Below are 27,773 nucleotides of genomic sequence, written 5' to 3'. Positions count from 1 at the left end.
AGTTTAAAACAATAACAGTAACAGAGTACACATGCCAGGACAGTGCAGTGTCTGTAGAATGCAAGAAATAGAAGGGTACATACAGAGCCTACATTGGGCAGATACAAAAGTGTGGGCAGAAAGCCTCCCTAAAAAAAGTAAGTCTTTAGTTGATTTTTGAAATCATCCACGGAGTCTAGCATGGAAGTTCATTCCAAAGGCGAGGAGCTACCGCTTTAAACGATCGATCTCCTCGAGTTTTAAAGCCAGTGCAGGGGACAATCAGCAGGTTCTGAGAAGAGGACCTCAAGCTCCTATTGGACACATAGGGCTGGATCAGGCCTTTAATGTATCCAGGCCATGGACAGCCCTGAACGTCAGTACCAGGATTTTAAAATTAATCCTGTATATGACAGGGAGCCAATGTAGAGATTTTAAAATAGGAGTAATATGGGCTGTCCTGTGGGTGCGGGTCAGGAGCCACGCAGCACAGTTTTGGACTATTTGTAGACGAGCCAAGTCCTTTTTACTAACGCATGTAAACAGGTTGTTACAGTAGTCTAATTGTGAGGAAACAAACACATGCACAATCATCTCAAGCTTATGACGAGAGACCATGTGTCTTAGCTTAGAGATGTTTCTCAAATGGAAAAAAAAAAACTGTTCCTAATAAGCTGTTAATTTGATGGGGTTTTTTTTGTTTGAGGACACTGTATAGTAATAAGTGGATGGCAGTAATGCACCAATAATTGTGCAAACTGCCAATAAATCCCATACAGAAGAACATTAATAATAAAGCAATAATAATAATAGCAAAACGAATAATAATAATACAATGAGAATACCAGTAAATATAATACAAAATATTCATAATAACAAAGAATAATACAATAATATGATAATGTAATGATATTTATAAGAATTTATAAGAATAGCAATAACAATAATACACTAGTAGTACCATTATACAATAATAAAAAATTGGTCCAAGATGGCCGCCCTGTTGACGCACCGCTCTAATGGAAGACGAAGAGTTAGGGGGCGGTAGTGCAGCTTAATAACTGCCTGTAAACACCAAAGAAGAAGAACATTAGGGGGCGGTAGTGCAGCTTAATAACTGCCTGTAAACACCAAAGAAGAAGAACATTAGGGGGCGGTAGTGCAGTTTAATAACTGCCTGTAAACACCAAAGAAGAAGAACATCAGGGGGCTGTAGTGCAGCTTAATAACTGCCTGTAAACACCAAAGAAGAAGAACATTAGGGGGCGGTAGTGCAGCTTAATAACTGCCTGTAAACACCAAAGAAGAAGAAGCAGTAGCTCCATCCTGAGGGAGAGGGGAGGCAGAGACCAGACCGTGTTCAGTGTGCTCTCCCCTGGTCTGAGGACATGGCAGGACCCGCAGGGAGGACTCGGATCGTGGACCTGCTCCAGCAGCTCCAGCGTGTGGCGTGAGTTCAGTCTTAGTTAAAGTTTAAAACTTTCACAGGTGAATGTTGTGTAATGTGTTCTGACGTCATAAAGCGCCTCTGTCAGGGTTCGACCTTCTATGGTTCTAACAACTTCTTTGTAGAGTTTGCATGTTCTCTCCTGTCTCAATCACCCTGAACGGGACAGTTTTAGTATGAAGGTAGATATGTTGCAAAATGTGAGCGCTTGTAGAATGTGATTTGAGCTTGTGTATTAAAAAAAAAAATCCACACACGTGAAATAAATTTAATATCACAAATGATGGGAAAAAATTAAAGACTGATATTTACACACATAATCCAACAATTATTCACATGTTTTTAATTACTTGCGTAAATGATCGTTTACAACCACAACTCTCCGGTTACAACTTCTCAAATCTACCGCCACAGAAACACAAACTACTTTTCCATACATGGCAAGTTTTGGATTTGAAAATAAGGTTAATTTTCTGGCGCCCACAACCTATATCAAAATATATTTTCTCAAAATGGTGATATACGATGCAAAATGCTACACAGGGACATTTATTAACAAAGAGCTGCACAACATGTGACACTCATTAATCATCTAACTGAGCTTTACATGTTGTTCTGAGGAGTAACAGCAGCGACTCATGAAATTAGTATTTTGATACATAATAATAATATATATATATATATATATATATATATATATATATATATATATATGAAATATTGTAGTTTTCTATATCGTCAAAATAGAAAACAAGATAAATCTTGAATCTCGATACATCGCCCAGCCCTAATTCCTAATATATAAAACAGCCTAAATAAAAACATAAGTCTATATGAAGCACATGTGTTTATTTAATATAGTAACAGTTTATACATTGCTTGTCTTTAAATTAGACATTTATATTTTATTTTCATTATTTATTTTATTTTAATTTCTCATGCTCACTCATGTGGTTCTCTGGTATTCACTAATGACTTATTAAACACATTTATTACAGACTTTGCATTATTTAACACTTTATAAACAGTGTATATTTGTGGAGCTTGTGATTGGATGATTTTTCATGGTGACTTACGTCGTTCCTTCCACTGTGGTAGACGTTAAAATCTCAGTTATTAATCTAACAGAACGTGTAACTGTGTCACATCCTGATGGTCTTTATGAAGATAAACTCTGTGTTCCAGTTTCCAAGGTATTTGCACCAGTTCTTTATTTTTTTGCCGAAATGTCTTCATTCATCATCTCTTTTCTGAGTTGTTTCTGGGTTTGTTGCCGCTGTCGGCACTAATTTAATCTAATCTAATCTCGCAAGAACTGCCACTCAGGCCATTTCAGGTGGTAGTTCTCGCGAGGCTAGTGACGGCGTTCAGTTTAGTAAGGTATGTTTTAATTATTATTACATTAAAATACGGGATATTTACGGGAAAATACTAATACGGGAAGATGGAGGGAAAGAGGGGAAAAATACGGGAGTTTCCCGGCCAAAACGGGATACTTGACAGGTATGCTCTTCTCCTGTTAATCTGCGCTGCTTGAGTTTTGCAACACATTTTGCGAGATGTCTGTAGCAAAACTGATTCATGCTTGTAGAAATGGCCCCTCCTCCGCTCCCCCATGTGTGGGATTGACCAATCAGAAGCGAGGATTTGGAGACAGTGGGTGTGTCTTTTTAGTGCAGCAGACAGTGATATGACCTAATTTTTCTTCACTGTAGAGGCAGGATGCTGAAATTTGCCTCCACAGATTGGTAGTAAAAGGTTATTAGAGTAATTTATGAACAAAAATAGTGATGGAGAGTGATTCTCCTTGTTTACATTTACGTTAAAGCTATGTGGAGATGAGGATTGAGAGCTGACAGCTGATGCAGTGGTCAAGTGTTTAACGTATTTTACAAAATCTTCATTTTTATGAGACAGCTCACATACATGTTCATTGTTTTATTGCTTCGTCACATTATACAGATTGTAGATTCGAGGAGTTGTAACTGGAGAGTTGTGGTTGTAAACGATCATTTACGCAAGTATTTAAAAAAACATGTGAATAAATGTTGGATTACAAGTTTGCAGCTGTAATTTTATGTGTAAATATTAGTTTCTACATTTTTTCTCATCATTTGTGACATTAAAATTGTGTGGATTTTTATACACAAGCTCACATCACATTCTACAAGCTCTCACATTTTGCAACGTTTAACTTATCTGTAGACCGCCACTCTATGGATACGCGGCGCCCCTCATTGATAGTTGAGGTCATGTGATGGGTGCACCACGTGACTTAAAGTTCCGTATAGCTCATATTTATTTTTAGCTACCCCACTAACCCTTTCATTTTAACCCTAACCCTAACTTTAACCCTATCCCTAAAATGTTTATTTTTGTCAGATATGTATTTTTAAAGGTGGAATTTGCCGTGTTAAATATGTTAAAATGAAAAAACAAAAATGTCAAATGCGGGATTCGAACCCTCCTTAGCGAAATCTCACGTTGGTGGTGAGTGCAACGCCTTCTGCTGCGTTCACACCGAATGCATCTTCTGCAGCAGTAGACGCATCTGTCGTACGAAACACACCGCAGGATCAAAAATTTTTCCCATTTGCATCATACGCACGTCTGAAGCGAAGCCCCGCCCACCAACGACATATCCAACTCGGTGAGTTTCACAGCCTGCTGAAGAGAAGAGCTGTGCTCCTTTTTCTCCTCTCATAAACATAAACCACCAGTGAAAAAAGCCAGTGTGATTAGCAGCTAATGCTATCCTAGCTCAGTGCTACAGAGAGAACTTTTACCTGCTACTACCACCTCCTCGCTGATTCTCCTCCACACCTAATCCTTCCTAGTCCTGTCCTGGTCATAAAGGCCGTGGCATACAGCTCCAGGTGGTCACACACAGCTTCTACTCCATGGTTGAATGGATGAACAAACCAGTGTCTGTGTTGACGGCCTGACGTCATCGTCAACTCTGATTGGCTTTCGTCATGTGAAACAGTCGCAGGAGTTCAATATTTTCAACTCTTGCAAATGTGCGGATATGCGTAAAATCAGGAACGTGCTCGCACGGCCAACGCACTTGACGTGCGGATCGCACCACACCGCCGCACAGGAAAGATTTCGCATCTGGGACGCATCTATCCATTGACATTGTATGTAATCTGGATGTACGGACATTTCGTAACCCATCCGGTGTGAACACATCATTAGACCACTCAACTTTCCTGGCACAGTGGTGACACGAGCACATTGCGCTTATGTAGAAAAGGTCCGGAAACATAGTCTAGCCCCAGGGACTATGGCTACGTTTAACGTACCTCTAGACACTTTCAGAGTTATTTGTTATTACAAGGGTTAGGATCATATTAGTTTATATTTCCTCCTACTTCTTTTCCAACATGTGCAGGATTTTGTAACCTTTTATTCTCACTTCACTTTTTAATTAATACTATTATTATCATTGTGGTAAATACACTGCTGTTGTGTTCATGTTTGGTGAGGAGTCATGATGAATGTAGTTAGAGTTACTCATGGTACTCTATTAATAAACACTCGGTCATTTTATAGACAGTAAATAGCATTTTATTATATATACTGTATATACACTACCGGTCAAAAGTTTTAGAACACGAGCAGCAGGGTTGGGTTAATGCTAATGATCGATACGTGACGTAACGCGGCTATGATTTTTGACCCGCTCATTAAATCCTGAACACAGAAACTTGAAACAGTTTGTGAGGCCTAGCTCCACAATTACATTATAAATGGTTGAATGAATTTTTACATGTTTTAAGGAATATATTTATGACCTATTTAATGTGTTTTAAAGAAAATGGCTGATTTTGCTTTACACAGACTTTAACAAAACCTGTGCACCTCTGGAAGTCCCTTTTATGTCCAAGTGTGCAGCAGTTATTACAATGGTATCGATTAAAAATGCAGAAAAAACAACAGAAAACTCCCTACGTTAATGAAACATTAAATGTTAGGTCAGGGGCTTCTACGCTCCAGTGCTGTTGGGAAACCTGAATATAGTCATAATGTTATGGGAAAAAGGTCGTAATGTTACAGGAAGTAAGTCTTAATTTTTTTAGTCTAATTATAATATTACAAGAATAAAGTGGTGATATTACAAGAAAGTCCAGATATTAAGAGAATAAAGGGAAAACGTAAAGATGCAGATGTGTTTTGTGAAGTTAATAACAACAAAAACACTCCAAATGAGAGAAAAATACACAAAAGAACAACAATGAAAATCTGAGTCTTTGAACGTGATAGTCGTGCATTGTTGTGAGTTATTGTGTTTTTCTTCCCAGGTGTCGATGCCCTGCTCACTCTAACACCTTTCACAAAGGTAGGCTCACATGTTTGTGATCAGCGTGTTGTCGGTTCAAATCCCAGACAAACTGATGAACGTTATGGGCTCATGGAGAATGATGCTTTAACTTGTTACATTTTGGATTCATTATTCAAATATAGGACATGCAAAATATTTTTTTCTGAATAATGTATCGTAATAATTTTATCACATCATCGAGTGATTCAATGATTAATGGATTCAGGGGCTTATTGCTTCAATGTAGAGAGTATTATCATCATATTACTGTGTGTGTGTGTATATATATAAAATGATTACACTATTGGTGAAAAAGTATTTTGCCTGCCCCATAATGTAATAACGATGTTATTGGGCTCAGCATCTTGTTACATTATTGACCAGTTATTACTTTAACCTGACAGCTTCTTGATTCTTGTGTATATATCTGTATTTGTACTATTTTTAGCATTTAAAACAAAAAATTATACTGTAATGTGTGCACTTGTATTTAATCCATATCTAATTAACAGTCTTTTACTTAATTGTTTATGTTTTGTTCTTTCTTTTCTATAGTGTTTAAGTAATTCCCCCTGGGATAAATAAAGAACTCTGATTATTACATTTTTTATTACATTTTGGGCTGAGCATTTTTGCTACATTATTGACCAGTTATTACACATCAGGTTTTATTATTATTTTTTTTAATAACAATTCAGATGGTTGTTACTTAACACACCCTGTTTGCTTTCTGCAGGGGCAGGAGAGGCTCCCTGTACTGTTCGAAAAACCGATTATGCCTTTGAGGTAAAGTGTCAGTAATTATGGTTTTAGCTCTAAAGTATTGAGCTGTAATTGTTTTAGTGACTGTATTTGTTTTTCTCAGATGGCCAGTTCAAACATCCGATATGGTGAAGGGGTGACCAGGGAGATTGGCATGGTAACCTTTAATCTTTCTCTGAATGTTAGTCAAAGCTGGAACAGGTATTTCAGTGCAGGATTGTGGTGAGAATGAAATAAAAACACTTCTTTGTCAACGTCAAAAAGAACAACAATGCTCATAACGACATCATCCTGTGTGTTACAATTACTGTAATCTGTAATTATCCCTGTTCAATTACAATTACGGTTAAAAGCATTTTTTCAAATTACAATTATTTTTCCCCTGAAAAGTACGTTCTCAATGACTAAAGTTCAATCACAATTACTGAGCCTTTATTACATAAGCCAATTAAACGTAACCTTGTGTTAGTGTTCCATTAGCATCTTTTATGATCAGCTGTAAAATACACTAAAAATATTATTTATCTAATTTGTTTCTCATCTATTGGTTACCTTGTAAGTTTTCCTAATCAATGAAAATATAGATGTTAATATTTTTGGCGTGAGCGTCTGAGCCTTTTTTTCTGTCACTATACCCAAAGATTGATTGATTGATTTTTAATGATAAAATGATCCTGTAAAGAAGTGACAGGTAGTAAGAAAACATGTTATGAAGCATATTTTAATAATTAACTTGTAGGAACCCTGGTCGATGGTCAAAAGGCGGTAAAAACACTGTCGCACGTTTGGAATTTTATTACACTTTTATGACTCAAAAACAGACAATGGAAAAATGGACCAAGGAACATTTCATCAAATCCCAGCCCTTCTCCCTGCAGACTTTTTGCTGACACCCATCCTCCCCAAAGAACAGACACCCCACAGAGATAACAGGGATGTAACCTGACACCCTACACCAGAGACATCCTCTTCAACATGAAGATTAAAAAGGAAGAAATAAAAATAAAACCTATACACCATCTGATGCTTTAAAGGCAGAACTGTGATTTAAACGAATTTCAGACATGGGACCTCGATTTTAACCATTTGTCTACAGGAAAGAGACTCATCGTGTGCCTACATCTGACATATTTAAGCACTAATGCAATCACATTTCAAGGGAAATGTTTATAACTTCATAGTTCATGATCATTGATCAAAAGTGTATTTGTCCTCCTTTGCTATGCTTAAAGCTAGAAATCATTCAAATCAGTCATTTAAGGGATAATCAATTGAAAGTCATTTTTCAAGGGTTCATGCAATTGGCACACACCCATGCTCCATTTTAGACCTAACATGGTAACACCCTATCTAGTTTTATGACTCTTTGTTTAAGAAGCACATGTGGGACAGCCCCACCATTTTGTCTTCTTTACAGGAGAGTTAAGCCTCCCGCTTCTTTCTGCCAGCCAATCAGGTTTCACTCATTCCCACACTGCAGATGTGTTTTGACCAATCAGATAACCTCTTGACATGTTTATAAAAGGCCTCGCTCCCCCTTGTCACACTCTCTTGCTTGGCTCTTGCTCCACGCTCTTGCTCCGCTCTTACTTCTCTCTTGTCCTCCTCTTTGCATCTGACTTAACAGTTAGATGTTATTCAGTTTAGTGATGCTGAATTTTTGAGATATTGATTGAACTTCTCTCCAGTCAGGAAGTGGCTACCAGCCACTTCCATAATGACTAACTTTAAGTTTTATCTCCATTTTTGAAATTAACCAAGCAGTTTTTAATTTTTGGAACAAATCAATTTTTATAGCCTCCCATGAGTAAGCTTTAACGAACTCTAGCATCTTTGATTTGAGAACATGTTAGTTAAACTACCCATCGACGTCCAGAAGTGGTGCCGTGTAGGAGAACCAGAACCCCAGCCAGGCCGACAGTATCCCGCGGGCCCGTACAGTGAATGAGCGGAAAACGTCTTCGGAAAAACGCAGGAAAAGCTTTTTCCCCACACACTGCTGGTTACGCAGAAGGAGCTGTCATCATCACGCCTGTTCGAAGGAGGGTAAAACTGCACGCACACACAATTCTGGCAAAAAGGTGGTTTATAACTTAACAAATTCTCTCAATCGAAAATTCTAGATTCATAGTCCATATTTTTCATTTTGGTAAAGTTTTATTAATTTCATTACTTTAACTTTCCGTTTTCCTTCTTCCTCAGAGCGTTAGGAAATCCCTATAAATCCCAAATTCACGCAAACATCTAAAACACTCAAAATGTGTAGATACCATACAGCTGTGTTAAAATGTACATTTTGTGTGATACCAATGAGTCAAAATAACTGTGAATAATTGTGAAACTGCCTAATTTATCATCGTGGTAATAGCCTGTAAAATAAACATGTACATATTGTAAACGCTGTGTTTTTATTGACATTTAAACCTTTATTAAACCTCTATTCTGACGTCAAGAACCCACTACAAAACAGGGAACTGTAACAATTAATTAAAATAAAGTGATCTAGGACACTTAAAACTCAATTCTAGATGGCACCTCTGGCAACAAACATATTAAAATTTAATAATTAATATTTTTGAATATTAATCATCCTTTGTTCCCCTACATAATAATTGGCACCCCAGATGGGACGTTGAATAAGTTTAATAAATACAATAATGTTATCAATTTTCGGACATTTATTTTGAAAATACGCTTCGAGCTGACGAGTTCACAGCTGAATCTAAAAATAGATCCGAGCAGTACTTCCGATCAAGAAAATCCTATGAAACACAAGCTGATGATGATAAAAAGGCATTTCCTTAAACATGTTACTGGTGCAGTTTCGAAAAAAAAAAAAAATTTTAGCTTAAACGTAGTCTAAACGGACTGAAACACGGAGAAAAAGAATATTCTTGTAACTTAAGGTTTAAACCCTTTATAGCTGCTGTGAGTGTTGACATTGCGGTGTACGCTTCAGCTGAGCTCCTAGAATAAGCCTGTGTAAGAACAGCATCATAAAAAGCAATACATGAAGATTTCAGCCTGTGTAAGAACACTGTGATTTTAAATGAGGATTCGAAAAAAAAAATCCTTTTAAAACCCAGTCACTCCAACCAAGTTGTACTTCTCCATAATTTAGCCTCCAAAAGCTAAACAGAATTAATTGTAAAACTTGTGTTTAAACTCTAAACAAAGTTTTAACTGAGTAGCCTTGCCTTGCCAAAGGAGGCGCTCTCACTGAGTGGTAAAGATCAAACGAAGAAGAGAACTTCCTGTTTCCTTTGTTTACTTCCGGTCACCAAGTTTCTTTGCAGCAATTTGGTGTGACCATTGATAAGTATTTTTAAAGAACATTTGACCACTTAGAAACGCCGGTAATGCTCTGAAAGTATTTAATATACTTGTGGTAAACTGACGCTCTTGTGTTGAAACTATTAAACTTGTTTACGCAAAGATATTCATGACTAAGTGCATGCTAACATTAGCCACCAAAGCTACAGCTAACCCTGCTAACAAGCTTAAATGTGCATGCTGACTTTTAAACGAATTGACGTTGTTGTAACTCAGTGAAGTACAAGTGAACAATATTCGATTAATTTTTGGAATCAATAATTAAAACATTATTGATTAATTTTCAGCCTGAAGGCTTTTAAATCATTTTTCTGGGAAGAAATCCCTAAGCCCTAACACAGAGATCACTCTCTCATTACTCCTCGCTTATAAAAGCCATTGAAATAAATAGATTAATTAAATTTAATCATTTAAACATTTTTCAGAATTTTACATTGGTAATTTTAAATTGTTAAGTCAATTTTTCAGTTAAAACACGTGTGTTATAAATATTAAAATAATATTTAACACCAACTGAAGCAAAAGACAAAACTTACAATAGAATCAAATAAAAACTTTATTCTTAGTCGAATAAATTTGATCATTTTTATTTGAAATCTTTTAAGGTCAAAATTCTAACTGAGCCAGATAAAATCAACAAGAATGTATTTCAGCTAGAACAGCTACTGGTCTATATTTTAAAGATTAACTTTGTTAATTAAAATAAATTAAGACCTTAATAATTTTTCTTTGTGCTTTGACACAAATAGAAACTTAAATAACTGCTTTGAAATTAATCTCCCTCAAAGTGGAATAGATTTTAACCTTATCTGAAGTGTAAGAACATAAACTTAACTTTGTATGGGAATTTTTCAATATCTTTTAAGATCAATTACATAAAGACAGATTAACCATCTGAACTTTTCTTTGAAACTAATGAGTGAACTAACCCTGTACGTCACATTGTGAACTGCATGTGTTGTCAAAACGCAACTACAGAACTTTAAAGATAAACTTAATTAGGTTCACAGAAAATAACCTGATTGTAATCTTTAATTGTGTAAATCAAAAATCTTTCTAGATAAGCTGATAAATAAAGCTTCTAAAATTAAAATTGTTCTATTGAAACACCGAACAACATCGTTGAACAGACTGTATTTACTTTAGTCACTCAAACTATTTGCAAATACAAGTCTTAACCACTTTGGATACAACTAAAAGCCAAGATTGTGTTCACCTCTTAAACTCTCGAAGTTTAACTAAACTAAACACCTCTATCACAGAGATTGTTATTGCAGATAAATAAATTCTCAGAAACAGTCAGCTGTAACCTGAATAATTTATTAATCACTGACCCTTTTGCGACCCGTTTGCGTTTAACTCCAAGGTTTAACGCACACAGGCACACACACTCATTATATTGTGCCAAGCTTACACACATCAACACTAATCAAAATGGATTCCCTTTCTCCCAGCAGTCCAAACCTGGACACCAACCTCCTTTCACAGCTGGAAGCTGCCCTCAGGGGGGCACTCCAAACTTCTAGCTCATCCCCAGAGCCGATAAGTAGTACACCAACGCCTACCGAACTCAGCTCGCTTTTAACTCTCATGTCTCCCTCTGATTCCAACAGGTCTAACGCAGACCTGACTCTTGCTTTTGGTAAGTTGGCACTCTTAATGACGTCACAGCTGAAACTGGCCCAGGAGCAGAACCAGATGCTTCAAAACGAGCTTCAGAACAAGTCTGACAGGCTTCAAAGCAACCCACAGACCAGCGATGATGAGTCTTTATCCTCAGAACAGGATAAAAGTGAAAATCTGCTCCATGAGAACCAGATTTTGAAAGGTGAAAATGATGCACTCAAACACGAGGTAAGATACATCAAGGAAGATTTCACCGATGTAAATAATCTCTTAAAAGAGCAAACACTGAAACATGAGGCAAATGTTCAGACACTTTCAATCACCAATCGTGAATTGACAGCTCTTAAAGATGAGAACAGCATGCTAACACATATCAGAGAAAATTATTTATTACGAATTGACTCTCTTGAACGACAGATACGGAATGCGGAAACCGAATGCAGACATGCTAGACTGCTTCAGCATCAAGCTGAGATGGAATCAGCAACAGCACGGCAGGAACTGCATCTTTTCTCTTCACAGCAGGGAGGTGAACCGAAAGAGCCGAAACCACCTGACCCTGTAAAGCTGTGGGATGACACGTCTCATCCAAAACCCAAAGATCTGGATCGAATAGCACGGAACCTCTCAAGGTTCGAGCTAAATCTCGACGATCCAGGTGAAATTCATGCTTATCTCAATGACTTGAAATTTTTCTTGGAACGTTTTCCAAACGCTTCTTCACGTGACAAAATCTACGTGATAAAAGCCTCTTCAAGCAAGCAAGTCAGTCTGTTCATCGACAGACAGCCACTTGATATTCGTGATGATTTCGAAGCCTTATGCAAAATTCTGATCGAAGAATATTGTAATAAAAATGAATTCAAAACCGGCTACTTTGCTGCACATTCAATCACCCAAGCAGCCAATGAAAGACCAGGGCAATACTACAACAGATTGCTAAAGGTTTATTTCGGGCCGAAAAATGAGCCCATGATGGAAGAAGAACAGTTTTTCAAAGAACTTTTCTTTAAAAACCTGCACAGTTCCACCAGCAGACATTTACATGCAGCAGTGGATCCAAAGAAATTATCCAGCCGTGAGCTGCGTTCCTTTGCTTCCCGTGCTTTCATGCTTAATGACCAATCTCACAGGGAATTGGTCCATCAGGAAGTGTACGCATTTGACACCAGGCCACCCGACGATGACCTGATAAATGATAACGAAACAAGTTCACCTTTTGTTCTTTCAGAAAAGGATCCGCAGCTCGTGCCTCACGGAGGTCACAAACTTCAGGGCACCCGAGAGCATGCAAAACCACGGATCCACGAACACCGCAAACGTTCACGTCTGAAATGCGCGGAACATGGTAGGAATACCACAATAATGATCCAAAATCTGTCTAATCCCAACAGACACGCCTACCAAAATGACAGGGACAGTTGCAGTGACACATGATGATATGCAACACAGAGCCCAAATAGATCCGGCACCGCTGCTGGATCCCACTCCAATCACACCTACAGGTGATGAAAATCCACCCTTCAAACGCATTTTAGGTGAGCTTAGCTTGGGAAATAAGAACAGACTTTATGTCGACACTTACCTCAACAACGCCGTTAATTATGAAGCATTAGTCGATTCTGGAGCCACCGTCTCCATCATGCCACGTGAACTTTTCTATCTTCTCTGCAACATGTCAAACCCAGCAGATGTTAAAGTTGAAAACTGTCATCTAGAGATCATATCATATGATCAGACACCTGTCACTGTGAGAAAAAGAATGTTGGTGAACGTCAACTTTGGACAAACAGCCGTTGTTCATCCTGTGTGCATTTCACCTGATCATTCCAGCTCATTTGTTATAGGAAGGGACCTACTGGAACGCTTTGACGCCTTTGTAGATCTCCAGAGACTTGAGCTTTACTCACAACGGGAAACACCCAAACCACTTGAGCTTCAGCCTGATGTCAGCAGAGGCAACTATCCGGTGTTTAAAATAGCCCGACCAGAGCCCGACCAACAGTCGGAACATAGCCTGATAAAATACAGCCAGACTGACAGCAGCCCAACACACGCAAAGCCTCACTGTGAAATACCACCGCTCAGACCCCAGCCACCACCCATTTCGTCTGTACATGCGTACAGCGACATTGAGCATTTGTCTTACAGCTCTCATCACAAGCAAACACCCACACAGCCTTCTCTTACTGTTTGTGACTTGAAATTCTTCCAAGAGGACGATCCAGCAATTCAATTTATGATTGATTTCCTTTCAGGCTTCATAGACCGTGAGCCATCAGCTCATGAATTCAACTCGTACCCAGATCTTCAAGATCTCTTCGAAGCAAAAGATCACCTGTGTGTTGTTGATGACGTTCTATTTCATACTCATGACAGAACCACTACCTTCACGCTTGTGCTTCCTTACTCGTACAGGGGGGAATTTATGGCGAACGCACACAACACAAGCGATCAACACAGAGACACAAAATCCACAAAACGAGAACTTCAAAAGATCGCTTACTGGCCAAAAATGGGCCTCGACACGGCAGAATTTGTGAAAAAATGCAAAGTTTGCTCTAAAAACAAACGTTAAATTGTCAACTCAGAACTTTGGTATTCAGCTAAAATTTTAAATGGATAAAGTAACCAAGTCTATCCCATTAAGTCAACAAACTTTGAAACCTTAAATGTTAACTTTGAAGACTCACCAATGTTTCTTTGCTGTGCATGTTCTACTAACTCATCCGTAGTGTAACAGGCCAACACCAACACTAGGAGCAGTTTAAAACAGAGCATCACCAGCGTTGACGCCCACATTCAAACAAAGGGGGGTGAAAAAGTGAAACAGCTTTTAAACTCTTGTACAAATACATGTCTAACCCCTGTGCTTTGTTTAAGCAGTGCTCGCATCAATGAACAGCTAGCGGTGCCATAGCTAAACCCAACATGTCCTCACAACCCCCAATAAACAATGGGAGGTACCAAAACATAAGGTAACACAAAAATCTGTCTGAAAAGAAATTACTTAACACTTCAAAATGTTTGTGTCATATTAAATAGCAACATGACCTTTACTCAACGATACTATAAGGGTTAAACCATAGTATCTGTTCCCACTGTTAAAAAGCTACGAAAGCATCAACAAAATTATACTCCAGCAGTAAAATCTGATTATGAAAGAAATAATTCAGAACACATCCCAGCATTAACATTGGCACTATAGATACTGGTATTACATAATATATGCGTCTGAACGCAGTCGCCACTATAAGTCTTCCCATGAAGCACGAATTTACAATACACCCATATGCTTTTGTTATTCATTTAAAGTGATCAAATCTCACTTATTGACGAACATCACAAGTTCTCTCCTCGAGTTCTTGTCAATTTAGTTCAATCTTGTAATTTGTCCCAAACAATAGGATCGTATTGTTCTCAAAATGATCAACCAGTTAGAAACTCATGTCAGACCTTTAGAGTCCTAACAATTCAGACTATCATCAATTGAGACATCGTATCCAACGTAGTAAAACATGATTAATGTGTTAACACACTATTATCATGTATTTTTCTTTCTTTTGTGGAATCCCACGGTATCTCGTAACCATGCTAGGAACGTCAGAAAATTCTACAATCTTAACACGCAGTCAGCTAATAACACAAGAAGCCACCCAGAGCCAGATTGTTGTGCTGTGTTGTTTTTACCTGTCATCACCAGAGTCCACTAAGTTTCCCGGACAACGCCGAAATGACGCTGGATTTCGCCGTTACCCGGAAAAGGGGGGAATGTAGGAACCCTGGTCGATGGTCAAAAGGCGGTAAAAACACTGTCGCACGTTTGGAATTTTATTACACTTTTATGACTCAAAAACAGACAATGGAAAAATGGACCAAGGAACATTTCATCAAATCCCAGCCCTTCTCCCTGCAGACTTTTTGCTGACACCCATCCTCCCCAAAGAACAGACACCCCACAGAGATAACAGGGATGTAACCTGACACCCTACACCAGAGACATCCTCTTCAACATGAAGATTAAAAAGGAAGAAATAAAAATAAAACCTATACACCATCTGATGCTTTAAAGGCAGAACTGTGATTTAAACGAATTTCAGACATGGGACCTCGATTTTAACCATTTGTCTACAGGAAAGAGACTCATCGTGTGCCTACATCTGACATATTTAAGCACTAATGCAATCACATTTCAAGGGAAATGTTTATAACTTCATAGTTCATGATCATTGATCAAAAGTGTATTTGTCCTCCTTTGCTATGCTTAAAGCTAGAAATCATTCAAATCAGTCATTTAAGGGATAATCAATTGAAAGTCATTTTTCAAGGGTTCATGCAATTGGCACACACCCATGCTCCATTTTAGACCTAACATGGTAACACCCTATCTAGTTTTATGACTCTTTGTTTAAGAAGCACATGTGGGACAGCCCCACCATTTTGTCTTCTTTACAGGAGAGTTAAGCCTCCCGCTTCTTTCTGCCAGCCAATCAGGTTTCACTCATTCCCACACTGCAGATGTGTTTTGACCAATCAGATAACCTCTTGACATGTTTATAAAAGGCCTCGCTCCCCCTTGTCACACTCTCTTGCTTGGCTCTTGCTCCACGCTCTTGCTCCGCTCTTACTTCTCTCTTGTCCTCCTCTTTGCATCTGACTTAACAGTTAGATGTTATTCAGTTTAGTGATGCTGAATTTTTGAGATATTGATTGAACTTCTCTCCAGTCAGGAAGTGGCTACCAGCCACTTCCATAATGACTAACTTTAAGTTTTATCTCCATTTTTGAAATTAACCAAGCAGTTTTTAATTTTTGGAACAAATCAATTTTTATAGCCTCCCATGAGTAAGCTTTAACGAACTCTAGCATCTTTGATTTGAGAACATGTTAGTTAAACTACCCATCGACGTCCAGAAGTGGTGCCGTGTAGGAGAACCAGAACCCCAGCCAGGCCGACAGTATCCCGCGGGCCCGTACAGTGAATGAGCGGAAAACGTCTTCGGAAAAACGCAGGAAAAGCTTTTTCCCCACACACTGCTGGTTACGCAGAAGGAGCTGTCATCATCACGCCTGTTCGAAGGAGGGTAAAACTGCACGCACACACAATTCTGGCAAAAAGGTGGTTTATAACTTAACAAATTCTCTCAATCGAAAATTCTAGATTCATAGTCCATATTTTTCATTTTGGTAAAGTTTTATTAATTTCATTACTTTAACTTTCCGTTTTCCTTCTTCCTCAGAGCGTTAGGAAATCCCTATAAATCCCAAATTCACGCAAACATCTAAAACACTCAAAATGTGTAGATACCATACAGCTGTGTTAAAATGTACATTTTGTGTGATACCAATGAGTCAAAATAACTGTGAATAATTGTGAAACTGCCTAATTTATCATCGTGGTAATAGCCTGTAAAATAAACATGTACATATTGTAAACGCTGTGTTTTTATTGACATTTAAACCTTTATTAAACCTCTATTCTGACGTCAAGAACCCACTACAAAACAGGGAACTGTAACAATTAATTAAAATAAAGTGATCTAGGACACTTAAAACTCAATTCTAGATGGCACCTCTGGCAACAAACATATTAAAATTTAATAATTAATATTTTTGAATATTAATCATCCTTTGTTCCCCTACAAACTACACATGTGTAAGACATAAAACTGTAACATGGTTCCCCAGGTTTGTTTAATAAAATTGTAAACGACAGTTTTTTTTAATCAAATTTTAATGCTAATTACAATTATCTGAACTCAAATAAGCCAATGTCACATGTTTTATTGTGTTGATGTTGTGATAGTGTCAAAAAAATAATTTCTGTCACTGCTTCAGGACAGACAGTAAAGTCTATTTAATCTAATCATAATTGTAATGAATTATCAAATATGTGATTCAAATTATAAATAACCCCAACCCTGTCTTCTACCTTATTTTATAGTATACAGGCATACGTTTAGTTTGACATGTTCACACATGGAAATGACAATAAAAACCTTGAGTTCTTGAGAAAAAACACTTGTGCTCAAAGTCCAAATGAAGCCACACGCACACACATATACACGCGCACACAGAAAACAGCCAAGTCATCATGCATGTGCAGTTTGTGCACTCATGTGTACAGTCTCCGGTTTTCCATTTGAGTTTAAATATCTCCACATTTCTGCTTCATCGTCTTTTCTTAAACACGTCATCACAGACAAATAAACTTTCTGAAACATTCTTAGTACAGTTAATGGAGTTAACTATTGTCAGTAATTTCATATTCATACGCAGAAGAAATGAGCTGAAACCAGCACACATCCAGCTCTTGTCATTGTGCTGCATTCCTGGCAACTCTTGATTTTCCGACTTCCTACTTTGAAAAAGTGTTTTCCGAAGCCACCCATTGTCGGAGCTCTCACCAGGTAAAACCAGCCAAAAAATCTACCACGACTTTTTTTTTTTTATTGAATCAGTTGCTTAATGTCGCTCAATAATAAACGCTCGTGCAGAACCACAAACTTAAAGTCTGTGTGAAGCAGATTCAGCCATTTTCTTCTAAACACATTAAATAGGTCATAAATATATTCCTTAAAACATGTAAAAAGCCATTCAACCGTTTATAATTTCATTGTGTAGCTACGCTTTACAAACTGTTTCAAATTTCTGTGTTCAGGATTTAATAGGCAGGTCAGAAATCATAGCCGCGTTACGTAACAGAGCCATCATTAGCATTAACCTGACCCTGCTGCTGAAGCGTAGAAATACAGTTAGCTCATTAACTATTTTCCCGCTCGCTCTTTAGTCCTAGATAGCATCTTTTACGACAGTTTGCAGCTAGCTAACCTGTCGCCCAGTCTGCCAACCTGTCGATTAACCGGTCACCCAGTCTGCCAACCGATCACCCAGTCTGCCAACCGGTCACCCAGTCTGCCAACCGGTCACCCAGTCTGCCAACCGGTCACCCAGTCTGCCAACCGGTCACCCAGTCTGCCAACCGGTCACCCAGTCTGCCAACCAGTCATGTCTAAACAGGCACTTTTAGTCCGTTGATCGGAATTTTCCGCTTCGGAAAATGTCGAAATTCTGAGTTGCTTGGAACACAGCACCAGACCACGTTTTTTATGGTGAAAACTATGGTGGAGATGTGTGATATTGACCTTAAACATGTGGGTGAGAGTGTAGTCTATGTCATATTGATATTTCCATTTCAGAAGTTCGTCATATCGCCTCATATTATGTCAGATTTTGTGAGATTTGATATTTTTGTCACCCGTTTACAAAGACTAGATGTGTATAAATGAGAGATTTTTTTCCCGAGCTGAACGATAAGGAATAACAAATAAAATAAACACTTGTATTCATTATTTTCCAGTATTTTAGGATGATTTTTTTAAGTCTTTTTAAGCAGTTTTTCCATCAGTTTTGGCCTTTTGTATGAATATCTAAGAATCTGTGGTTGCAGGACCTGCAGAACATCAGTGCTCAGAATGTCTGCGTAATGACGGACAGGAACTTGTCCTTCTTGCCTCCAATGAAAGCTGTGCTCGAGTCTCTGGCAAAGAATGGAGTCAAGTACAAAGTCTACGACAATGTCCGTGTTGAACCCACGGACTCCAGGTAAGGGTGCGCTCACATTACATCAGTGGTTCCCAAACAGGGTCGGGGTGAGTATTGGCAAGGATGTTGCAATACGATACGTATCGCAATACGTGGGTTACGATACGATATTATCGCGATATATTGCAATATACCAACAAGTTAATATCAAAATTAAACGTAGAGATGAAAAATCAAGTTGCTGTATATGGTCATCAGAAGATATTGATCATTCAGAGGACACGTTGAGTCTAAACTATTTGCTTCAAAACATCCTATTTATTATTAGTGTTTTTGCTCATTTTCACTGAAAAAAAGAAAACAGTGTTACACACTGTTACTGAAACTACTATGTAGAAGTCTCAAAGTAACCATGACAACATAATGACGGCATTGTAACAACTGTAAGTGAGAACATTATGGATAAATCACCCTGAGTTTCTGATAATGCACAAAAAAAGGAAAAAATAACTGATCCTATTGAGTCAGTTTAAACACTGATCTGAACAGATTATATGAAAATAAAATGTCTGTGAAAATGTGAAGATGCATCAAATAACCATTGCAACACATTGAAGGCTCTGTAACCACCGCTGAAATTTTGCACAAAAACATTAACTATCAAAAAAAAAAAAAAAATTTTTTTTAATAAAAAAATTGGTTTCGCGATATATCGTGAAATCAATGTTTTTTTTCACACCCCTAAAACAGGAGCACATTGCAGGGGGTACTTGGATAAATGTAATAATTAATTTAGAAATAATAATAAATAAAATGTTTTTAGTTCCTTTTGAGGCTGTTCGCTGCAAACTAACAATTACTTTTGTAATTCGTTGAAACAGGATACATTTTTGCTGTAGAGGCCAGTTTATCACACTTATGACAATAGGAGACAATATTTAGCTACATTTTACAAAGGAGACTGTATTTACTTACAATTGAAGTAATAATCACATAAAAGCTGTATGGTATTTAAAAAAAAAAAAAAATTCACCTTAAATTCCACTTATTGTTTTAATTTGTAGATTAAGACTTGGGGAACCAATGTTGTGAACCAATGAGACACAGTTTAGGGTTTAGGAGAGGCCGGTGTTCCACAAATGTAAACAGCAAATTAAATTATGGAGAAAAATGCAAAGGAGGTACACAGGACTAAAAAGATTGGGAACCACTGCATTACATGAAACCAACATTACTATTACCAACAACTCCTGCTTTTTCTCCCCCGTGTGTTTCAGCTTCAAAGACGCCATTTCCTTCGCTAAAAGTGGTTCGTTTGATGTGTTCGTGGCAGTGGGAGGCGGCTCTGTTATTGATACGTGTAAAGCTGCAAACCTGTACGCGTGTCACCCCGAGGCGGACTTCCTGGACTTTGTCAACGCTCCAATCGGCAAAGGAAAACCAGTAATTAAAGCTCTAAAGCCTCTGATTGCAGGTACCTGCTTATCATTGTTTGCTAGGGCTGCAGCTAGCCAATGTTTTGGTCGTTCAGAATCAGAAAAGATTTTATTCACCAGGTACAGTTTAGAACAGTACAAGAAATTTAACTTGCTAGTTGCAGCGGAAAGAGCACACATCAACACACATCAGGTAATCGTATATGAAATAGCCCTGTATGATATATACAACAGAAAATAAGACAGCCCACTAATTAATACCAACCAATTTGGTGACTTTCGAAGAAAAACTTACATTTATTTATTACACATGTAGGGCTTTTCAATTTTCCACAAAAGTGGAAAACAGATGGAAAATGCAGAGGTTCCCTTTTCTGAAATGGAAGATTGCAATATTATTATCCCCCGTCACAAAGTGTGAAGGGGGATATCGGTTTGAGCTCCGTCCATCCGCGTTAAAGGGAACAGCTTTCCTCTGAAACCATTTAAAAAACGATAATCAAATTTGGTGTGTGGGTTCAGGGTATCAATACCTTGATGGAGTTGGAAAAGGAGAAGTCATTGGACTTTTTCTGTTATTTGGACTCTGTTCGAGGTATTTTCAAAGGGGACAGCTTTTCTTTGAAAATGTGGTTTGTAATGATGGTTTGTAATTTTATATTCTAATGTATTTTTGTAATTTTATATTCTATTGTGATAAAATTTTCTTATGTATACATCCAAGTTCTTAGATTTAGGACATTTAGGAAAAGGTTGTGAGTTATAATGACAACCAGTCTGGTGGGGAATTTTGATGACTGTCTTCTTGTTTTACATTTTTTTTATATGCCACTCAATTAAAGCCTTACATGTAAGTTTTGGCAAAATCTCACACTTTTACATGTAGTTAGTCTTCGTAATCGGGTGGTCAGAATGACGGAAATGTAAATTTTCTCGCAGAATCTGATATTCAGCACATATATTTCAGCTAAAGTTTTCACTCTAAATTGGGTGGTCTTATATTAGCTTTAGCGAGTTATCAAACAGCTGGACGCCAAATCTGGTGTGATGCGTCAGTGCAAATAGAAAATGAATGATAATAGTTTCCTCCATTAAGCATTCTAAGCATGTTTTCTGGACATCTGATTAGGGCAAGACAATGAAATGAAAAGAAAACTGAAATGTGTAAGCTGACATAGAGATGAGACTTAGAAAAGGGTGTTAATTTTTACTTGTGAATGTCCTTTTATGTGACTTCTTAAAAATCCTAATTGTCAGGACGTAAACCTGACGGACACCCAAATTTAAAAAATAGACTACAGAAAACTGTCATGTTCGCCCCCTGTCCAATCAGAACCTTTCCCAACCCACAGACCTAAAGCACAATTGAATAAAGGCAGATAAACGTGTTTTCCATGTAAACCTCAATTAGGATTTACTATTTCCATGTGAACACGAAGCAGAACATTTTAATTCCAAATTAAAGCTGCAAGCAGCAATGAACAGGCCCTCACAACCACACGCATGTCGGGAAGTTGTGCACGTTGAGGTGTGTTGCGTGTCGGGGTGTGGCAGAAATTTTTAAGTGTTGAGACGTAGCTGATCATTTTCAAGGATTATATCACAAACTTTCCCACAATGTTCTGTGCAAATATAAAGCTTATGATTTCATTTTACCAAACGGTGGCGCTATGACTATCAATGACGGTTGGGTTAAACCATACAATTGAAAGCTGCTATAATTAATTTTCATCTACTTAGCTCTACAAACTCTTAAGCATAGCACATCATCCAAGTGAACAAGCTGCTAAGAGGAATATTTCAATCTACAAGGCAAGGCAAATTTATTTGCATAGCGCATTTCATACACAAGGCAACTCAATGTGCTTTACATTCAACAGCTAAAAATCAATAAGAACATTTAAAATCATCAGGAAAATCATCAACAATATGACCAAATATCTCAATCATATGCAGTAGAGAAAAAAAGTGCCTTTAATGTTCACATGTGATGCTGACTTCAGCTCTGCTGCAGTTTGTTCCACTTCTTTGCAGCATAACAACTAAACACAGCATCACCATGGTTACTGTGAGCGCTGGTCTCCACTATCTGACCTGTGTCCATAGATCTGAGAGACCTGCTGGGTTCATACCTGACTAACATGTCACTGATGTATTCTGGACCAAACCCATTCACACATTTATACACCAGCAGCAGAACTTTAAAGTCTATTCTGAGGCTGACTGGGAGCCAGTGTAAAGACTTTAAAACTTAAACTTTATTGTCAAGATTGTTCTATAACACAACCATGTATATTTAAAACAAAAATATGAATCTGTGAAGTACTTTAACAGTGCCGTGTTGGATGCAAGTGGTGAAAATAAGCAGTTTTAGTCGTGTGGCTTGTTGATGGGGTCTGTTTTCGGTTCCTCTTGTGTGTTGGAGGTGCTTGAATTGTTTCTGTGTGGGTATAAAACAGATGTAAATCATTAGAAAATAAGGTTACATTGTGTATCCTTTGGGAATGTGTGTTTGTGGTAGAAAGAAATAGCAGTACTTACCCAGATCAGGTAAATCCTCAGTGTACTGAAGTAATAGTTTTTTTGTTGTTTACAGTTCTTTCTGTAGGTGTAGTATCTGTGCCCTAAAAAAAAGTCTACCGCTGCATAAAAGCAGTCGTGCAGAATTTATTTAGGACGAAAGTCGCAATATCCATTGCAGTTCTGGTCCGATCCGTTGTCAATATGGCGTACCGTAGGAAGAATATACAGTATGTTGATGATGTGATGGTGTCATCAGTTCTACCTCCACAAAGGGGGCGCTATTGAGTCATTTTGCCATTCACATGTGCAATTCTCCCAAAATATCACATTTTTAGCCAGTCCTAATATGCGTTCAAATTTTCATGAGAATTTGAACGTGTTTAGGCCCTCAAAAATTCAATCACTTTTTTGTAAGAATAAAAATAATAAAAACGACTTGCATTACAATAGGGTCCTACTTTTGGGTCAGGAACCCTGCATTGGGAATCACTGCCCCAATATGAATACATTTATCGTGAACAGTCCTCAGACTTTGTTGAACTGAACATTATTTTGTGTTGAGCGTTTGTTCTTGTGTCCAGTTCCTACAACTGCAGGCACTGGCAGTGAGACCACTGGGGTGGCCATCTTTGACTATGAGCCTCTGAAGGCTAAGACCGGTATGTGATATGTCTCACTCTGTCCTCAGGATATTCCAGTGTTTAAATAGTGCAGCTGATGGAACTCTGTACTGACAGGTATTGCCAGCCGAGCACTCAGACCAACATTGGGGATGGTTGACCCGCTGCACACCCTCAGCATGCCTGAGAGAGTGGCTGCTAATAGTGGCTTTGACGTCCTCTGGTTGGTGAGGCCAGTTTTTGTCCCTCGAGGTGTTTGTTCACCCTGTCCCTCACGATCTTGGTCCTCCTGTCCCTCAGCCATGCTCTGGAGTCTTACACGGCGCTGCCCTACAACCAGAGGAGCCCCTGTCCTCCCAACCCAATCAACCGGCCCGCCTACCAGGGCAGCAATCCCATCAGCGACGTGTGGTCCCTTCACGCACTCCGGGTGGTTTCCAAGTACATGAAGAGGTATTCTCACTAGCAACCTGCTCTTAAACCCTGAAGAGATGAGAGTGAAGAATGTTAAAGTTTGGGCTGCTTGATTATAGAAAAAATCATAATCACGATTATTTTAGTCATAATTTAAATGACTTATTTGAATTATTCAAACGATTATTTGTCTACCAAAAAGTTACCAAAAACAATGTAAAATATATTTTTTAAACATAAATAAAAATCTTTCAAACTCACTTTTGCACTAAACAAAAAATGTTATTTGAATGCAAATAAATAAAAAGTATTGCCACAGAACTGTAGCATTTAAATAACAAAAACTTAATTCAAGGGAATTCCAAATTAAGAATGCAAGTATGTTCAACTCAATTCAACTTTATTTATAAAGCGCAAAATACAACAAATTCATCTCACAGCGCTGAACAAAATATAAAGTCCATAGTAAGAAAGAAAGAACCCAACAAGATCCACATGAACAAGCATTTAGCGACAGTGGGAAGAAAAAACTCCCTCTTTTTTTATTGGAAGAAATATCTAGCGGAACCAGGTTCAGAGGTGGAGAACATCTGCTTTGACTGGTTGGGGTTAGTGAACAGAAGGGAAAACAGAATAGGATAGAAGGATAGACCATCAGTGTTCCAGATTAATTCAGCCATGAGCCATTGATCAGGAACCACCAGCTCCAGCATCAAGAACCTGAAACAGACAAGAGAATGAAGGACGAGGAGAAGGCACAGACTGCAGGGAAAACATGATACACTTGTTCCTAGTGGTTAGGTTAGTATTAATATTAAACGTCTTGTGGCATCCTTCATGCTCTGAAATGCTACCACTACAGACGAGGTTTCGTCTTGTACTGGTCACATGTATTGATTAATTGGGGTGGACATCAGTGTAAATGGTGTGAAGCAGTGTGATGGGTTATGCAGCGAGGGACAGAAGTGGGGGGTTGTCGACAACCCGGCACAACTGTGTCTGACTGGACATCATCCCATTGATGTTCACTGTAGTATGAAACACTTAAGAATAATAATTTGAAAGTGTTCACTTTCACTGTCAAGGTGCCCTTGAGCAAGGCACTAAACCCCAACACTGCTCTGGTGCGCTCCCTTCATTTTAAGAGCAGCCCCACTCTGACATCTCTCATTAATGCATGTCCACAGGTCCTGTTTGTGCATGTGTGTGAGAAGCATGTCCCTGAAAAATAACAGAGTGCAATGTAATTTCCCTTCAGGGATTAATAAAGTCATTCAAATTCAAAATACTGCATCAGTGAATAGAAAAGAAAACGCATGTATAATTGAAATATATATATTTACATAATTGTTTTTTTTTTTCCAATTATGTTATTTCTTGGAATCGTTGAGCATAATAATCAAAATCGTAATCTAATTTAGATTAATTGCACAGCCTGAGTTCTTCTTTATGTTTTTCTGTTGCAGAGCTGTGCGTGACCCTGAGGACCTGGAGGCTCGCTCCAGCATGCATTTGGCCAGTGTGTTCGCTGGGATTGGCTTTGGCAACGCTGGAGTTCATCTGTGGTAAGAACTCAGGCCTTATTTAGTACCTCCTCCAAGGACGTCACATTTTAAAGAATCACTATCTAGTGCAGTGGTTTCAACCTTTTTTGGATTGTGACCCCATTTTGAGATTTTAAGAATGTCTGGCAACCCCAAAGACCTTTTTTTGATCATGTTTCAGCTCATATTTTGTTTTTTTGTACTGCATTTTAGTTTAACTAGATTTATAATTGACAAAGTGAAAGTATAGAAATGTAGTTTAAGATTGTGTTGTTTTCATTTAAAAAAAAAAAAAATATATTAATTTCAAAAATCTATTTACATTTTTCAGAAATTTCAAGCGACCCCAAGGTTAGAAAAACACTGATTTAGCGGCTCCTGAATAGATTTATTATCCCCTGCCACAAAGTGGGAGGGGCATATAGGTTTGAGCTCCATCCATCCGAGTTAGAGTGGACAGCTTTTCTCAGAAACTGTTTAAGATAGCATAACCAAATTCGGTGTGTGGCTTCCATGTATCATTAACTTGATGGAGTTCGAAACTCACATCTCTGCCAGCAGGTGGCGCTATAACCAAGGTCAATGCGTTTTGGCCTATAACTCCCACACCGTATGTCGCACATTGAAAAATCTCATATCCACAGATTCCCTGAATCTGATTGAATTAATCTATTAACGAATAAAGTTTTCTAGCTAGCTATAAAACGCAAACTGGTGCATATCTTGGTCAAAATAAATGCTAACAACATGAAATCTGAGATCCTTGATTGGAATGTGACCATGGGGGTATGAGCCACGGCATATTGCTCTTTGTAAGTCACTACACATTAAAAACCTACTTTTTCGAACTCCTTGGGGTTTTGTCCAATCAGCGTGAAACTTCAGTTAGACCTAATTTAAAGTTGATAAGAGTTTTGTTCGGTCAAAATATGATTTGATATGACATGAAAACATTTTGACCTGTAACTTTCACATTTTAAATCACACTTTCATAAACTTTATATCCACCTGTTCACAGCAAATGTCACGTTGACGCTCGCCCCAAGCCCGTCATCCTACGTTACGTAATTCCATGGACTCCGCAAAACCTGGGGGCCGAGTCATGCAGGAAGGCTTGGCCCCCTTTCATAACTGCTTGCAGTTCTAGTTATTATTATTATTATACCCTGCCACAAAGTGGAAAGGGGGATATAGGTTTAAGCTACGTCCGTGCGTTTAAGATAGTAAGATAGTAATTTGATATTCTGATTTTATCTGAGTTGATATTTTCTTATGTATACATCTAAGTTCTATAGTTTTTATAATTTCCGGTCATTTCAAGCGTGGTGCGGGTCCAAGACTGACACTTTATTTGTTAATTTTCCTCTCTCTCTCTCTCTCTCTCGTACCCCCTGTAGTACCATGGCGTACCCCCATTTGAGAAACACTGCCATAGACCATGGACGATTCCATTAAATTTTGGAGGGCATCTGGATCAATATATTAATATAATAATATATTTTTTCCTTTGGATCAGATTTAGAATGCGCATTTCATCTTGATTTAAAATAATTATAATTAATGGGTGTGTTCATCCATTGTGACCTACTGTAGTGGCAACACACAAAAACAAAGTTTTACCACTTCTTGCAGGACATGAAGTTTTCTGACTCGTCTCTGCCAAATAAAAAAATGAAGAAAAAAGAGGCAAGCGTAGGATGAATCAATCTGTCTCTTTAATCCCCAAAAAATAGAAAAACAAAAATAAAGTTTCCAAAATCAAAGTGTCCTCATATTTAAAGCTCACTCTCAAAAGTCCCAAAAAATAATAAATCCTTACGTAAAGACCACACTGACGTCCGACCGCGACAATGACGTTGCAATGATGGCGATGACGTCACTGATGCTGGCGCTGAGGATACTGACCACTTTGACTGCTTAGGTTGACGGTTTTAACAGCTTTTACGGTCAGAAACACTGTTGCTCCTTTTCCTGCTTCACTAAACTGCTGTCCTTTGACCGCATGGGCTTCACCAGGCTGTGTTTTCCTTCACTTTTTGACACTAACCCACACTTTACAGTAGAAAACCAGTTCACAGCAGCAAGTCAAAACCAATGAAGCACAGAAACTCTGATCATTTAAAAACGTCAACACAAATCAATATTTAAACACTATTACCTTTAAAACTATTTCATTACTTATTCCAAACATATTAATATTTAAACATACTATGGCATAAT

General features: G+C 38.1%; 1 protein-coding gene across 2 annotated transcripts in view; it reads left to right on the top strand.

Annotated features, from left to right (window-relative positions):
- Positions 1-1,157: 1,157 nt before the first annotated feature.
- Positions 1,158-27,773, top strand: part of LOC114479331 (hydroxyacid-oxoacid transhydrogenase, mitochondrial-like) — a 33,459-nt gene continuing 6,843 nt past the window's right edge. The window contains exons 1-10 of one of the 2 annotated variants that reach the window (XM_028472973.1): positions 1,158-1,429; positions 5,731-5,768; positions 6,487-6,536; positions 6,616-6,669; positions 18,922-19,076; positions 20,294-20,490; positions 23,557-23,634; positions 23,713-23,818; positions 23,896-24,048; positions 25,476-25,574. In XM_028472973.1, the coding sequence (XP_028328774.1) occupies positions 1,368-1,429; positions 5,731-5,768; positions 6,487-6,536; positions 6,616-6,669; positions 18,922-19,076; positions 20,294-20,490; positions 23,557-23,634; positions 23,713-23,818; positions 23,896-24,048; positions 25,476-25,574 (992 nt within the window). In that variant the 5' untranslated portion in view covers positions 1,158-1,367. Of the gene's footprint in view, positions 1,430-5,730; positions 5,769-6,486; positions 6,537-6,615; positions 6,670-15,675; positions 16,556-18,921; positions 19,077-20,293; positions 20,491-23,556; positions 23,635-23,712; positions 23,819-23,895; positions 24,049-25,475; positions 25,575-27,773 lie in introns of those variants that run through there. The other variant, XM_028472974.1, reaches the window with a different exon arrangement.

This window comes from Gouania willdenowi, chromosome 17 (genome assembly GCF_900634775.1).
Source record: "Gouania willdenowi chromosome 17, fGouWil2.1, whole genome shotgun sequence".
NCBI lineage: Eukaryota > Metazoa > Chordata > Actinopteri > Blenniiformes > Gobiesocidae > Gouania > Gouania willdenowi.
The sequence above is the reverse complement of the archived record's forward strand: the minus strand, read 5'-3'. Positions and strand labels throughout refer to the sequence as shown.